Below are 17,732 nucleotides of genomic sequence, written 5' to 3' on the forward strand. Positions count from 1 at the left end.
TCAGCAATGTGGATAATATGACTTCCTGCTGTGTCACCTTTTATATTACCTTTCGGTGTCCTTTAGGACATGAATCAAATCTCTCTTCTTAACAGGTATTTTCCCTGGTGTATTGGGTCAGTACCCTAGAATTTTTTTCCTAAATCTTTCTTTTTGAAGTTCAATGTGGTAATACACTTCTGTTAGCACTGATGAATGCCAATCAGAGGAATGTAAGAAGAGAAAAATGAGATACATCTGAGCTAGTGTTAAACATAGCAACTAGGAAAAGAGCAGAAAGCTTGCTTTAGCAGCTTGTTTTACACAGTTTTTTGAAGTTCAGTTATGTCTCTAAAGGCAAATTTTACTAAAGAATTTGTCTTAGTATGTGCTGAACAGATTAGCCCGAGAAACAAAGAAGTCAGAAAGTATGTGTACTTTATTTTTTTCTTTCAATGTTGAGGATCACTCTAGGCTTTCAATATATAGCAGATCTGAGAGCTACCACCATCACATTACACAAAAGTGTGTTTCTGATGTTAAGTTTTCCTTGCACTAACAATGAGATCCTCATGAACTGTCTCTTCCTTCTAATGTCTCTTTTATTATCTCATTATCTCAGACACCTGCAGCCTAAACAATGAATCTGGAATAGATGTATTTCCGGAATAACATTGTTCATTTTACAAACATGCAAAGAAAAAGGGTTATATTGGTTAAAACACTAATACAGTGCTCATTCAAATCTGCCAGCTTTGATGGAAGTTGGATTAAGGCTTTAATATTCTGCAGGCACTTTTCAGTTGATCTGCCAAAAGCATTTCTTCAAGAAGTGTCTGCCATTCCCAGCAATGTGTTGCTGTCAAGAGCACCCTAGCAATAATGTGGGAAATTTATTTCTTGGGTTTTTCTTCATTCTTTATTACAGAAATGGAAATTACTAACAAACATTCAACATTATCCTCTGGTTTTAAGTTTTGGCTTCTAACGGAAATCTTCTGCTTTACATTCTTTATGCTGCCTTGCTGACCTAGAACATATTGGACCCATAGTGGTGTACAAGGACAAACAAAATCTTAAATTGATCTTCTAGGGATTCAAAGATATTTCTCTGGAGAGATTTATGCATGGAGGAGCCAATGTGACTGGATTTCAGCTAGTAGATTTCAGTACTCCAATGGTAACTAAGCTAATGCAGCGCTGGAAGAAGCTGGACCAGAGAGAATACCCAGGATCCGAGACCCCACCAAAGGTACTGGCTAACCTGAAGCACTACCAAATCACTCAAGTGTTCTAATTTCTAATTAACATTATTGAATACCCAAATGAAGATCTTAATGTTTAGGCAGAGAACACAGTTGATCTTACTAGTACTGGCAACTGATTATGCTTAGCCTTGTGATTGTATGATAGAAACACAAACTGCTGTATTTTAATGTCCTTTGTCACTTATTCTCCCACTTCACCCTTTTACTGACAGGAATTAAAGGTCAAATGTTTAACTGACAACTTAATTTCAACTAATTTTAGATGAATTAGTCTAATTATTTAGATTCACTTACAGTGCAGAGCTTTCCCAACAGACAGTTCTTCTGTGAGTGAGATGTAACCACAATTGTAAACCCGGTACCCTTAAATTTTAATTTGGATTTTCCTCTGGAAATTCTATCCTACTCAAAACCTCAGATAGTAATCAGTTTCAGGCTTGATCATATGGTGAAATTACATCCCAGTGTTCCTCTATCCTAATCCCTCACAGATGGATAACAAAATATTTCTCTCACCTATAATTTTCTTGGCAGGCAAATCACAGCATAGCTATAAATATTACTTCCTCAAAATAGTTCTGTTATTATATGTACTAATGTATACCAGACCTAGTTCAGACTGGGCTCCTTTGTGCTGGGCACTGTGCAAAGACAAGCCATCAGACGTCCCTTGGCTGTGAGATTGGTAGGTTGGCAAAGTCTGGAGAAAGTGTCAATATGGATAATGCAAAGCATAGCTACATAATTCAGTGAATATTCAAGAAATATGAAACACACATAATTCACTTATGGATAACCAAAATTTGAGATTATAAAGATAAACCAGGTCCCAAAGAGCTTATAATATGCAAGGCAAATGAAAGGAAGGAAAATAGACTTGAATAAGTGTATTTAAATTTTGGAAGTTACAGGGCATATCAATAGCAGCCCTGGGTATATGAATAACTTCTCTGGGTGCAGTATGTTCATCAGAAGGCCAAACTGAGAAAATGCCCCTTTGTTTATGTGGACACTTGCCCTACACATTTAATTTGGCATGTTCTCAACCTAAAGCAGTTCCTGTAGTTAGTGTAGAAACACAGACCGTTCAGTACCCTACGTCATTCAGAGAGCCGACATAAGTTTTCCAATAGGAAGAACATACCCTTCATCATTCTTAACAATTCCAATAGCCTGGATGTCTGATCATTAGCCGTGCAGTTTTTCAGCTACTTTTTCTCAGTGAGTTACTATTTTGTTCTTTTCTTTTGAGTATGTTGGGTGAGTGGGGTTATTCCTCAGTGTATAAGGCAATTGGAAAAAAAATTAAGACTTTAATATCTCCAGTTTAATTTGTTTCTTTTAATAGTTCTTCAGAGGCAGATTTCTCTACCCTTGAGAAGTACAGTTTTAAAACTGGAACTACTGAAATGTACTCTTCTCAGTCCTGCACTTGGTCATTAGACAAAATTGCTTTTGATTTTCAGGAGAGTTTTTTTCTAAATTAAGGTGTAGAAACTGCTGCATAATGAGTCAAACTAGAAATGTTTGAGACAGATGATTTTTGTGAAGACATGCCAACTCTAAAGAGGTGTGTTTGTCCATGTATTTAGTATACATCTGCATTAACATATGATGGAGTACTTGTGATGGCTGAAACTTTCCGTAATCTTAGAAGACAGAAAATTGATATTTCAAGGAGAGGAAATGCTGGTGATTGTCTTGCTAATCCTGCAGCCCCATGGGGTCAAGGAATTGATATGGAGAGGACATTAAAACAGGTAAGGGTAAGCTTTATTCTAGTAATCTTTGTGAATATTATATAATAGTTGTACACTATATGATTTGGAAGATATTGCACACAAGCATAGTAATGGGAGAGGAAAAATTTATGGGGTGGTTCTGATTGTTCTGGTTTCTAAGTTGAAATGAAGGCAGAGGGTAACTGCTACTATTTGAAACTACTGTTACTATCTGTTAGGATAGTTGGGATTTCCTCCACTGAACTGGTGAGCTCATCTGTTTCCTTTGCATATAACCTGGTTGTACCAATATTGTCATTTAAGGAAAAAAGATACAGCTACATCATATAACTTTTCAAATATGTTTCTGTCATCTTGAATAAAAGTAGATTTCTCCCAAGGAAATCACATAGGTACTATTTTTTTCTTTAAAAAGAAATAACCCTGAGCTATTGTTCTCTGATGTCAGGATTTTGAATTCCTGATGAATATGGATGCCTAGAAAGTTCCAGATCTCTGTCAAGATGATTTAGCCTTTCCTTTGAATGGGACAGTAAGAAAATAAAAATCCTGCAGTAGAATTTAAATCATTGCAAATGAGCAGGACCCACTCAGGAAAAACTGCTGAGGAGAAGTGACTGCTGACAGAGCTGGCAGTTCTGTGCCTGGAAGCCAAAGTTTCAGTCCTGGAGAAAAGTCAGCAGAGATAGAAGTGGACAGAGGGAAAAATGGTTTAAATCCACATCCTGACTCTTAGGGAGAGAAATAAAGCCTTTTGTGTGCTTCACATGCATATGCAGATGCACAGGTCTGTAACAGTTGAGAGGAGCATGAAGTCAGGCTTCTGTGTTTGGGCAGACAGCATGAGCCTTTGAATCCAGCCAAAGAGGTTTGCATAGCTGGATGCTGATGAAATCAAAGCCAGAAGCAATGTGGCCGTGGCTTCTTTGGGCTGAGGACCACAGTTTGGATATCCTTCAGTGATATGGTAAAGTGCTGCAAGAAAAAAAAAAAAAAGAGTTCTGGTTTCAGCTGAGGCACAGGTGGTGGAAAACTGGCACAGCCAATCATATTGTTTTACATCTGTCCTTGTCCACTCTGAGGCTTTGAAAACACTTTTCGGGCCCCGTGCATGTCACCTATCTTCTATGACAGTAAGTTGCTTTACTGGGGACAAGGTTGTTGTCAAGTGTACCTTGATGAGCAATATATACTCAATTTGTACATTTAATCCAGAGTGTGAGCTAAAAAGATATATGAGCTCAGGGCGAACATCCTTTGGGTTTATTTCATGTGAACCAAAATATTCTGAAGGTTTGATGAGAATGGTAAAAAATGTCCTCCTCTTTAGTACCTGCAGCTGGAAAGTGTTGAGCTGCACAGCATGAAAGAAGAGAAGGTCCATTGTGTGTCTTTGTTCGCACTTAGATACTGGCATATCTAAACCTATTTTGAGCATGGTTTGATAGGAAAAAGGAATACAAAGGAAAAGTAGCCAACTTTTTTTCCTTTATAATGCCTAACTATCCTACAGCAGTGTTGTTATGGTAATCTAAGGACTTAGCCAGGGTAACTTAAACTGCTCTGTGACATTTGGAATAAAGAATATAAGGCTGGATCTTCATGACACTTCTTCCATTTGTAGGTTCGAATACAAGGATTGACAGGAAATGTTCAGTTTGACCACTATGGTCGCAGAGTCAACTACACCATGGATGTCTTTGAGCTGAAAAACACAGGCCCTCGGAAGGTGCGTGCTGACAATGTTTACTGCATCGATATCATATAAGAGAGTTATGTATTATTAAATGATTATGCAAACTTATATTAAACTGGACTCTGTGTGGTTTAAAAAAATGTCATATGTTGAATATATGGGTAATTTTTCTGGTGAAAGCAGAATTAAACTGCATTTTGTACTAGATACTATTATTCAGTGCAACAAAATGGGGAACACAAAAGTGTGCATCTTGAAGTGGTGGGGTGTCAGTCAGGCACACTAATGAAAACAAGCGGGATGTCACGTTGCTAGGCTGCTGGGTGATGGAAAATGGTCAGAACTCTGAATAGTAGGTATTTCTTATATCTTATTCATTGTATCTTATCCAAAGATTTCTATCTTGCAAATTACTGGCATTTTTATGGGGCGTCATTTGTACTTTCTGTGTAACCATGAATCACACTCTGTAACTAACGCAGGGGTTTTAAGGGGAAAAGGAGAGAAGAGGAGAGAGGAGGAAGAAAGAATGCCCTGAATACTTACATTTTCTGAAATTAATTGCAGTATCTAATCTTGTGTGCTTGATTGGTTGCTTGTAAGTAACTTAGGCAAATGCACATTAATATGTGTCTAAGCACAGCCTCTATGCCTCAAGTGCACATAGCTTATCACTCAGCCCAATCACTTCAAAAAGATAAGCCTGGGTACATTGTTAACCCTTTCTCTTCTGTGCTGTAATTTGTCCATTTTTCATAGTATAAATCAAATAAAGTGCAGAAAATGTACTCAGGCTCAAGGATTTTCTTTCCTTTGGAGGTACTGTGGCCTGTTTTTTGTGTGAGGTCATCAGAACAAAAAAAAATGAGATGCTAATGGTGAATAGGAGAATCATGGGTGCTTGAGTAGGGCCAAGGCAATCAGAATTGAATTAAATAGTCCTCTGCTGTCGGGCCAGAGGTGACAAGGCTGGTAAATAGTACCCCAGGTGAACTGTGTGTCCCTGAAGACAGTTACATGCCACAGTGGTGAGAAAGTAGAGTGTTAAACTACAGACTAAGAGCAGAATCACACATTACACACTGGGATGAACCAATTGCCAGTACCTCACAGTATAGACCTGTAGACCAAAGCAAAGCACAGGCCTGTGTATGAGGCATATTGATGCAGTTGCCTTTTGAAAGTGAGACAGATGGCTGAAGAATAAATTGGGAAAGGTGAGTCTGTCTTTCTTCTCTCTTGGGAAGCCCAGTGTCTCCTGCCAGGCAACATGACTTACCTTGCTGCCTCTCCTGCTCCCTTCCTGGCTGTGCACTGCACTGTCAGCAGCCAGGAGGATGTACGGGTGGCTGGGGTGCATCGAAGGCAAGTGGTGAAGTATGACCTTTCCATGCTTGATTCCCAATTGTACAGGAGGGAAGGCAACGTGGAAAAGATGTGGTTAATTAGGTCACAACTTCAGGAACTCATTAGGGAATTTGCTTGGCAGCAAACTGTCAAAAGTTTCCTGTTGTTCCTGTTTCAACATTTGTCACCTGTTTTGGGAGAGGTCTCTTGCTTGCAGTACTGCAGGGATGTCCCCACCCTCTCTTCTTGCCTGCAATTTAAGGGGAGGATGACTGCAAATCAGGAAGCTATGTATGTGTTGTGCTAGAGTCCCAAGGTGGTTTTCGTACCTTTTCAGGCTTGCCTCTCTGCCACTCTTAAGCCATTACCTGCCTTTGATATAACAAGCTGTAACAGCTTTGACAGATCTGGCTACTCACTAGAATTTATTTCTCATGTATTACAACAGTATTTTATATGTGATCATTGGACCAATTCTGTGCTCCAGCCTGACAAATCCTATATAATATGTGAGAAATGGCTGTACTTAATTGAACAAAGAGGCCTTCACTTTTAATGTTTTCTTCTCATCTCCTACATAGCATGACTTATGAGTCACCCAGCAATATCTTTTCAGGACTAGCCTTTCCAGTCAAAGAGAGTAACACATGCCTCTAATCTTTAGAAAAGTAATTTTTGTTCACTGCAGCTTTAAGGGTATGAACAGAGCATTACAAAACGACACAGCTAGTCAAAGGCAGACTTCCATATAGTTTAGTAAAATGGGAAAAAATAGCCTCTGCTCATATTAGTTTCATTTATGCAGTATTTCTTACTTGGTTCTTGTCTGCAGAACAATAACAAAACCTGCTGGTGACAGGAAAGGATGTAAGAAGAAGGATCGCGGAGATGTAGTGGGATGTCTCCTGTGACTGGAGTGTTGCAGTCAAAGAGTACAGGCTCTTTAGGAAGAATAAGCGGGGAAGATGAGAGAGAGTGTTGCCCTTTACGTAAGAAAGCAGCTGGAGTGCATGGACCTCTGCCTGGGGATGGATGAGGAGCCACCTAAGAGTTTATGGGATTAAAGATGGGACAGGTCAAGGTGACATTATAGTGAGTGTCTGCACTAGGCCACCTGACCAGAAAGAACAAGTGGATGAGGCCCTCTACAGACAGATAGGAGCAGCCTCATGTTCACAGGCCCTGGTCATCATGGGGGACTTCGACCACCCCAATATCTCCTGAAGGGACAACCAACACAGCGGGACATAAGTAATCTAGGAGGTTCCTGGAGTCCATCAATGACAACTTCCTCCTCCAAACGACAGAGGAGCCAGCGAGGAAGGGTTCTCTGCTAGACCTCCTACTCATCAACAAGGAGGGGCTTGTTGGGGATGTGGAGGTCAAAGGCAGCCTTAGCTGCAGTGGTCATGAGATAGTGGAGTTCAGAAACCTAAAGGCAGGGAGGATGGTGAAAAGCAAGCTCACATTTGAGGAGAACAGACTTTGGCCTCCTAAAGGATCTGCTTGGAAGATAAGGGATAAGGCTCTGGAGGGAAAAGAGGTCTAAAAGAGCTGCTTAATATTCAAGGATCACCTCCTCCAAACTCAAGAGTGTTCCATCCCAACGAATAAGAAGTCAGGCAAAAATTCCAGGAGGCTGCATGGATGAACAAAGAGTTCCTAGCCAAAGTCAGACACAAAAAGGAAGCATACAGAGGGTGAAGGCAAGGATGGGTAACCTGGGAAGAATAGAGAAACATTGTCTGAGTGTCCAGGGATAAAGTTAGGAAAGCTAAAGTCCAAATGGAATTTAATCTGACTAGGGACATCAAAAGACAACAGGAAGGGCTTCTGTATGTATACAGGTGACAAAAGGATGTCTAGGGAAAATGTGGGCCTTTTGCTCAATGAGACGGGGGACCTGAGTACACAGAAAATTAAAAAGGCTGAGGTAGTGAATGCTGCCTTTGCCTAAGTCTTTACTAGCAAGACTGGCCTTTAGGAATCCCAGGTCTCAGAGACAAGGGAGGAAGACTGGAGCAAGGAAGATGTACCCTTGGTGGAAGAGGACCAGCAAACTGGACAGACATAAGTCCCTGGGCTCTTATGGGATGCACCAAACAAGTACTGAGGGAGCTGGCAGTTGTCATTGCGAGGACACTCTCGATAAACTTTGGTTAATCATGGCAAGTGGAAAAAGTACCCAAAGACTGGAGAAACATAAATGTCACTCCTCTCTTCAAGAAGAACAAGAAGGAAAACTCAGGGAACTACACCACAATCCCTGGGAAGGTGATGGAGCAGCTATTCTTGGAAACCATTTCCAGGCACATTAAGGACAAGAAGATCATTATAAGTAATGAGCATGGCTGACTTCACCAAGAGGAAGTCATTCTTGATTGACTTGATAAACTTCTACAATGAATTGACTGGCCTGGTAGATGAGGGGAAAGCAGTGGATTTTGTCTACCTGGACCTCACCAAGGCCTTTGACACTGTATCCCAAAAGATCCTCCTAGAGAAGCTATTGGTGTATGGACTGGATAAGCAGACAGTGAGGTGGATTGAAACCTGGCTGAAGGGCCAGGCCCAGAGGGTGGTGATCAGTGGTCTGAAGTCTAATTGGAAGCCAGTAACTAGCAGTGTTCCCCAGGGGTCAAAACTGGGTCCAGTCCTGCTTAACATCTTCATTAATGATCTAGATCTGGAGCAGAGTGTGCCACCAGCAAGTTTGCTGATAACACCAAATTGGGAGGAGTGGCTGATATGCCAGGGGGTCATGCTGCCATCCAGAGGGACCTCGGCAGGCTGGAGAAATGAGCCAACATGAACCTCATGAAGTTCAACAAGGAAAAATGCAAAGCCCTGCACCTGGGAAGGAATGAACCCAGGAACCTATGTATGCTGAGGGCCATCCAGCTGGAAAACAGCACTGGGAGTCCTGATGTACAACAAGAAGAACATGAGTCAGTAATGCGGCCTTGCAGCAAAGGCAGCTAATAGTATCCTGGGCTGCATTAGACAAAGTATTGCCAGTAGGTCAAGGGAGAGGATCCTTCCCCTCTACTCAGGCCTGGTGAGACCACACCTGGAGAACTGTGTACAGTTCTGTGCTCCTCAGTACAAAGGAGACATGGACATGCTGGAGAGAGTGCAACAAAGGGCCACAAATATGATTAAGGGACTGGAGCACCTCTTCTATGAGGAAAGGCTGAGAGAGCTGAGACTACTCGACCTGGAGAAGAGAAGGCTCAAGAGGGATCTTATCAATGTGTACACATACCTGAAGGGAGGATGCGAAGAAGATTGAGCCAGGCTCTTCTCAGTGATGCCAGTGACAGGACCAGAGGCAATGGGCACAAACTGGCACACAGGAGGTTTCCTCTGAACATCAGGAAACACTTTTTTTACTGTGAGGGTGCCCAGGCACTGGTACAGGTTTCCCAGGGACGTTGTAGAGTTTCCATTATTGAAGATATTAAAAAGCCATCCAGACATGGTCTTGGGCAACTGGCTGTAGGTTGAACAGTGGCATTGGATCAAATGACCTCCAGAGGTCCCTTCCCACCTCAACCATTCTGTGATTCTCTCATTCACCATTCATCATTTCACCAAGATTTTTTTTTTTTTTTTAAAGAGGAAAAAAAGTTAACAAAGCATATATATTTATATATATATATATATGTATATGTATATGCACAGCATATGTATATGCACAAGACTAAAATTTTGCTCCTAAATTCCAACTTGGGCAACTCACATCCATGCACACAAGCTAAAATTCCTTTAAAAATTACTAATATTCCTCAAAAAACTCCTTTATGTCTGTCTGCATTTTCACATGGCACTTGCTTTTATAACACATTACATCATTCATTTTCTGCTTTCCTTCTGAACTTTCCAGCAGTGACGAATTGCACAATGAAAAACAATAATTCACTATTATAATGAGCTTCCAAACTGCCAAGTTTTGGTGTACATATTCTGTCTTTAGCTGGTCACAGTTTTTGTTAAGAATGACATTTTCAGTTTTCAGTTATATCTGTGACTCCATAGTTGTCTGGATGAAAAGGAATATTTGTTAGCAGTGCATCCGCATAGGAAGGAAACCTCCCTCTTCACTATATCAGCAATGCTGAAGCTTCCTGTTAGCTGCAGACACCTACATCAAGGCTCCTGTGCTGTAAAAGCAACTGCAAAGAGAAAAGGAACTTTTCAACTAAATACACCAGAAGTCGTGTGTGGGAAGTGGTTGTGCTTGTTTACTTCACTTATAGAAAAAAAAATGTTCACTCATATTCAGTCATACTCACTCACTCATATTGAATTACTTCATGTATTTGTAATTCTCTGTGGTGAGTGTGTCTGAACACTGCTCTAGGGACAGCTTAAATTACTTGCCCCCTTCATTTATTTTTTTTTTTTTTTCAAAAAAGGAAATTAATGTAATAGTAAATGTAAAAATCAAGAGGAAGTTTGGCTGTTTTAAGAATATACAGGATTCTTTAGTGCATATGAGACCAGGAACCAAAAGCACTGCACTTCTAGACTCTCATATCACATCACTTCGTTGATCTGAACATGATGTTTCTCCACATCATGGAGGCAGAATCCTATGCAATGGTGGATTTTATTCTAGGTTCTACAATAATGTTAGGAATAATGTTGGCTGCATAACTGATCTGATCGTTTAGCCAGTTTCCATCATACTAAAGTCTTTTCATCCAAGGTGCAGACAGTTACACTGGAGCTCTGTCTGGAGCCCTCTTTCCACTAAAATTCCCTTTCCTCTTCTGATAAGATGGACAAGGCATTCCTCTCCCCTGGCTCTTGATCTCATGAACTCCTAATTAATCAAGGAAGGAGGAAAGACAGAGTTCCTGATGACTGGTCCCCAGGTGCTTCTAAAAAGTGAGCATGAATTGCATCTCTTTGATAGGAGCCTTTTAAAATCACTGCCACTGTCTGCACCTTTCCTGGGGAAAAAAAAAATCAGTCTCTTAATTCATTAGTTTCTCAGCAACCTGGAGAGCCCCTTTGGGTGGGATTACAGCACTGTTCTACACATGTTTGTGTTCATGTTGTCCATTTCACATGGACCTGAGTGCTGTCAGCGCTGGATCAAAGGAACAGGCACTGAGACATTCCCCAGCCACCTTCTTAGAGGGTCCACAGACAACCATGATCAGTTGCAGAAAAGAAGGGGAAGAAGAGGAAAAGAGAGGGTATCTGCGAGTGAGCCACAGGTTAGATGTGAGAAAGCAGCTTCAGCTAAGGGATGTGTGTCTGGTGTGCTGCAGTGATTGGTGGGAAGGTAGAATTAGATACCTCCAAGTAGGAGTGAGACAAGGGACCGCTGTCATGAACCACTTTCCATTTCATAGACATCCATCTTACATGAGGAATATCATGTACACAGCATTCTCAGGAAGACCTTTCCTATCTAACATCACCCAGGACTACATTAGATGATTGGGAGAAACTCTAAATCCACAAACACAGCTTGCTGATACTGATACTAAACATGGTGTCACCACATGGAGTGAGGAGATGTGTGCTGTAAGATTCTGACCAGCTAGGATTTACAAAATCAGTGAAGTACTTTGGGTCTCATAGCTTCTTTTTGCCATAGTACATAGCCTGTGGGGATTTTGGGGGGCATATGTGAGGATTTTTAAGTGTTCATTGGGCAGCCCCCAGATATAAAACCTTGAAGGGGAGTCTCCTTTGTTCAGGCTGCTTTCATCCCATGTGGTCTTACAGCAAGCAGTGCATCCGTGGCCCTTCACAGGAGAGGATGGTGATTCATGTCATGTGCCCAGCAGCATCACTACCAATGCACAGCTGCAGGCTCTACAGAATCCCAGGGGTGTGCACTGCAAAGAGCAATGTTTGGATGTAAGGGAAGGCTTCTGAGGAGGCATACCACCTTTTTTTTTTTTTTTTTTTTTTTTCCCCCCTCCATGGAAATATAAGAATGGGTGATTCAAACCTGGCTTTAGGGTAGTTCATCACCAGCAATGAACATAGGCAGCTGTTTCACCTTAAGGCTGCTCTGGGAAGGGTTGTGGCAGCCTAAATGCAGCCAGGGAGAGGAAAACCTGATTTGTTCCACCTCCCTGTAGGCACTTACCAGAGATACTTTTAGAGTGAAGTCACTCTCACCATGCTTTAGAGCCAGTGGGGAAAGCAAGCACTCTTCTAGGAGGGGTGCTTATTCTGCATGAGCTGAGTCACTGTCTGGTGATGCCTGTCTGTCCAGTGAGTGTAAAGAAAGCTTTAATAGCAGGGCTTATAACGTAGGCCCTAAAGGTCAGTGCCAGCAGTTGCATAGAAAAAGCCTGGTTTAAGTCCCTGGGTTGGGGTCTCCTGGGAGGCCCACAATGGAGCAGGGAATTGAGATCAACCATTGAATTGCAAAGCTGCCATCCAGATGTCCTTCACTCCTCCGTCTAAGACCAGAAGATCTGGAGGATTAGTGAATGAAAATTTTATTGTGGAGAGCAAAACTTCTTGCATCTTGTTTATGCCCCAGAAAGGCTTCAAACTGTTGGAAACAGGATTTAACTTGTGCCTCTGGTCCAAGTAAGTAGCTCGGATCATTCAGGGACAGCTGAGTGGCAGCAATACCAGGTCTGACTCTGCAGCAGTGGTGCAAGATGATATTCACAAAGTGTTAGGGACATACCACTGTGCACCTGTCTGTGAGCCTGACAGCACTTCCTTTGGTACAAAATTATCTTCAGATCACTGTGTTGTTCTTATAATGATTTATTTTTGTAATTATACAGAATATAGACTTTTCTATTGTAAATTATATACATTTTGTTTTGCAGGTTGGTTACTGGAATGACATGGATAAATTAGTTTTGATTCAGCATGAACCTACACTTGGAAATGACACTTCAGCCATTGAGAATAGAACAGTAGTTGTCACTACAATTTTGGTAAGGCATTTCTTTTTTAATGCTTACACTGGTGTGTGACATAATCTCATTTATAGTTATGGTCTAATTTAGTCTGCCAGTTCCTAGGTTAGTGGGAGGGTGAAAGCCATATATCTTAATTATCTTGACTGTCATGTCTGTACAGAGTTTTTTTGGTACTCATTTAATATAATGATTCACTTGAAATCAGGTTTTTAAAATTGAGTTGTGGAAATTTTTTGCCTTTATTCAGTCTTTTCTGTTTTACTAAAGTAAGTCTCAGAAATATAAGTGAATTCTTTCAACCTCTGATTGATAAATCTTGACTCACGAGAAACTGGAAGAAAGGAAAAAAAAAAACTCAAAATGACAGAATTGAACAGAGGGTATAAAATTAGGTGTCTGTAATGCCAGTGTCCCTTTTTCTTGATACATTATAAATTCAAAACTAACATTAGCAAGAGCTAAAATTCTATGTACTTCAGTCAGCCAGTTCAATCAGAACTGGGTTATCTACTTTTAATTGTGAAAGAAAACATGAAATTAGTAGATGTATTTGAACATATTTCTTAACATGTTTATTCAGCATTTCAGTAAAATTTCTATTTTAATAAAATTTAAATAGACTTGGGGTTTGATTTTCTGGTATTATTGTTATTTTTAAAGAGTGGTTGCAAAGGAGAATGCAGTTGCTTCATTCATTTACATTTTTAATACACAGTTTTTCAAAACCATTGTTTCTTGCAAATCTGTATTTTAAACAAAATATCTAACAATATTCCTTTTGAAGTCAGACATGCCCTTTTAAACTGTTTGTCAAAGCCAGCTGGCAAAGGGTGACCTTTACCTGACTGATTTTAAGATTTTACGTCTCAGTTCACTGCCCTTTTCACCTGCATTTAGACAAGACATTTTAACCCTTTAGAATAAGCTGTGTCTCAAGTGGGAGGGAATATTCTGTATGTGTTGTCAAGCAATATTTTTTTCTAATTTAATACAGAGTTGAAAATAATCCAAAGGAAAGTGTCAAGACATTTTCTTACTCAAAAATGCAGTTAGTTGTCATATTTCCAGCAGTGTGTATCAACATTTATACATTAAGTATGCCTTAACAAATCTCCTGTTGAAGATTATCATTCCAGGATGCAAACCAACCAAACTACTATACAGGAATTCAGAATGTAACTCCTAACCAAATTGTGTAACTTCTTATTTTATTTTATTTTATTTGCATGGGACATTTAAAATATGTGTATCTTTTTCCTTAAAAAAAAAAAAAAAGACTTGGTGATGGAAAAAAAAATACTTCAGTACAGTCCTCCTCTTTTCAGCCTCTGATGAAGAATCCTATTTTAAGAAATTGATCAAGGAAGAAAAGAGTCCCAAGATGCTGCGAACATTCCTAACTAAGGCTCAAGTATTAACCACCAGTCTAGTAGCATTGAGCTAATTTTTCCGTATGGATTACTGTTCCTCTGACTGGATGACCAGGCACTGAACCACCAAGAAAAGTTCTGTGACTAATCTGAAATGTCTAGAACAGATGACGTTAACCTTCAACTTTGCCAAGCTGAGAAGAGAATGATGTGAATAACAAGCTTTCAGTCGAAATTTTCCTCTCATACCAATCCTGATATCTTTGACTGAAGCTACCATACATGAATACTGTAATTTCCATAAATAGCTACAAGCTTAGGAGAAGCGAGTAAAAAACAATAATGAAAAGTAATATAAAAGGTTCCTGTTTGCCAGAAAGGAAAAAAAGGAAAACAAGAAAGCTTTTAAAATGTGTTATCTTGCCTGTCCTGTTTGCATTGAAGCATTTTGATGTGCATAATAAATGTTATCTTCAAAAGAACTTTTCCAGTCCCTGTATTGAAAGGACTGGTGGGATCACTTTCAAAACCAAAAAGCTGAATTAATATTCCAAAGCATGCCCTGTGTTTATGCAGCATGTCATTTTGGGATAAATGCAATTGTTTGAAAGCAGCACTGCTTCTTGACCAGAAGTGTCCCTTTTCAATGTTTCAAAATCACAGTGCAAGAGAAATATATCAGAATTTGGTTTGAATAAGAATATATGGTGACTTCTGCCTTATCATGCCCATCTCCCATTGACTCCACTGGGAGCTGCACACATGATATGAAAAGCAGATTGGAGCCATGATTCTTAATACTGACCTGCCAGGGCAATGTATTTAGCATCCACAAGCATATGATCACACACGCAAAGATCTATTAAACTAGAATAACTTTCTGAATCCTGTTATTTTGCTCTTCTCTGTATTGTGGTCATGTTGCAAATGCCAGACAGAGACTTTTTCACCTCTTCATTGCTGTCTTCACGTTGAAGGGAAGTTGAACCATTGTAGATGACACATATAATTCTGGTTGCATGCACATTTTCCAACATTATACTGAAAAGCTTCTGCAGCCAGCGTTGTCAGGCTTTTCAGTCTTCAAAGACAGTGTCGTGGCAGAGTAAGAAAAGTTTGCGAGTTTTCAGCATGGCTCACTTTAATTTTTGCCTGAAGCCAAATAGCACAAGTTGATTTTCCCTCTGTTCCTTCTGTTTTTATGTGTCTGTGCTTATTTTGCTGTAATGTGGCTGAATAGCTATTGCATAGAAGGTGCATTATTATGAATTAGCTCTGCACTCAAAGAACTTAGTACAGTGTTTTCTACTTGGCAAAATGATCTGTGCATTTGTAACATAGTGAGAGCACATAGAACTTATTTTACAGTTTTGGTTTAGTGCGTAGGCACTCAACCTATCTCTGATTAGTTATTTGATGAAGGAACAGCCCAGAGAGCAGTGGCAGCAGGGACAGCTGATGTGCTTTGTTCTACCAGCTGCCATGCAGCCCTGCTTTTTATAGTTCTTGGGAGAGACCCATGTCTTGTACCTCATGTGATGCACAGCCTCCTGCACATCTGACCCTCTGAAAAGGACAATTTTTCTACCTGTGTGCAGAAGCATTCCCTCCACTGGGAAATTGGGACCTCCAAGTGCACAGTAGGCTCATTGAGTGACTGGAGAAGGGATGCCATGTGCAGCCCTCCTCCAACACTAAGGTAAAGTGAGTGACTTATCCAGCTAGGAAGAATTATCATCTCTAATTTAGCAAGTTGAGAAATATGGTGACAAATTGTTGAGGTAGAATATAGGGGGGCCGGCAGGGAAGACTGCTCCAAACTCTTCTAGTCCCTTTCATTATACAGTCAACTCTGTACCTACTCTGAGATTGCAAAACTTTAAAATAACAAAAATCCTTTAGAACCAAAGCTCAATGTACATGAGCTGCATCAGCCTTTTGGCTTTCAAACTCAGTATTTTAATGAGATAATCTTGGTGTTGGCAGATTAAGCTTCAAGGGCAGAATCCAGTTCATGAATGAGTCACGTAAATGTAGATGACTTTACAAAGCGTGTTGGTGCAGTTGCCCAATTAAAAGCACGCAGTGACATTGAAGATGCTCTAGAGTCCAGATCCACTTAAGCCAATTCACCAAAACAGCCCCATACTATCCAAATGGTAGGGCTGTGTTTCCACCCCTGGGACAGTGGATTCTCATGTTCTTCAGTGGCCTGACTCTTGGGTATGCCTACCCGTCATTTCTTACACTGGCAGGATGACATTTGCCTGTCTCATACCGTATAAGACCACTCCATCTGGATCTCTCAGCTAATGTATGTTGTTTCAGGCACTTGGGATGAGTTGTGCCCCAAGTAGGGGACATGGTTTAGTTGGGGACTTGTCAGTTTTAGGTTAATGATTGGACTTGATGATCTTAAAAATCTTTTCCAATCCAGGCAATTCTGTAAAGTATAAGTTTTCATCAAAGTCCACAAAGATTTAGAAATTAATTCAATGGCCTGTGGGTGGATGCCTAACACTGAGGATATCAGACCTGTCCATAAAGGGGCAGCACAAAGGACCTGCAGAATGGCACTTGGAGGTCAAGCAGGTTACCTTAGGGTGTCTCAGATGACAGATAACCTTCATTAGGTGACTGGGAACCACCCTCATTGTTTTGACTGATACATTCTTGATGGAGTCTTACCTCAGAAATTCTAACTATAACCTTCTTCCTCATAACAGAAAAATATTTTTTCAGTAGAGATTTTATTAATTAAATTCTTTAGTAGACTGAAGAAAAAATTGAAGTTTGTTGCATGACAATAATGACTTCAAACCGAATCCTGAACACTTTATTCAGAAATAAAACCAACAAAAAAACAACAACAACAAAAAACCAAACCAAAACCACAAAACCCAAAAAACCTTCCATTTCTATCTACAGAAGTTTCTTTCAGAATAAAGTGTGATGATGTGTGCCACTCCTGTTCTAAAAATGACACATTTCCTTGCACAAGTATTTGTCACTTTTACAAATTATTTTTACAATGTTTAAGGATTTTGAAATGAACATTAGAATAGGAAATCCAGACATAAATCTGTTTGGTATTTGGGTTAGTTACTTTCTCCAGCTTTCCTTATAGTATCAGTCATCATTTGTGGGCATTTTATGTACACATGAATTTGTGGCAATGTGGTGGAGTGATTTGTTTACATCTATAAAGGTAATTGTTGCAGACATCAACTTGTATTTACAAATGTTAAGTATTGTTATAAAAATGTGAATTATATAAGTAAAGCTTGCACCATTTCAAATATCTGTTCTGTGCTAGTCATTGATCATTAAAATGTGGACTTTTCCTCGATTCACTACCCACAGAATACTATTAAGCAGCTGAAATCTTGCAAATATTGTGGTGTTAAACCTCATTC

At 40.0% G+C, this 17,732-nt stretch overlaps 1 protein-coding gene across 2 annotated transcripts in view; it reads left to right on the forward strand.

The window, feature by feature from the left end:
* Positions 1-17,732, forward strand: part of LOC104532503 (glutamate receptor 4) — a 93,920-nt gene that overhangs the window by 16,693 nt on the left and 59,495 nt on the right. For both annotated transcript variants that reach the window (XM_029087411.1, XM_029087412.1), the window contains exons 3-6: positions 1,073-1,231; positions 2,840-3,007; positions 4,614-4,718; positions 12,851-12,961. In XM_029087411.1, the coding sequence (XP_028943244.1) occupies positions 1,073-1,231; positions 2,840-3,007; positions 4,614-4,718; positions 12,851-12,961 (543 nt within the window). The remainder of the gene's footprint in view (positions 1-1,072; positions 1,232-2,839; positions 3,008-4,613; positions 4,719-12,850; positions 12,962-17,732) is intronic.

Source organism: Antrostomus carolinensis, unplaced genomic scaffold, assembly GCF_000700745.2.
Source record: "Antrostomus carolinensis isolate BGI_N321 unplaced genomic scaffold, ASM70074v2 scaffold3181, whole genome shotgun sequence".
In the NCBI taxonomy this organism is placed as follows: domain Eukaryota; kingdom Metazoa; phylum Chordata; class Aves; order Caprimulgiformes; family Caprimulgidae; genus Antrostomus; species Antrostomus carolinensis.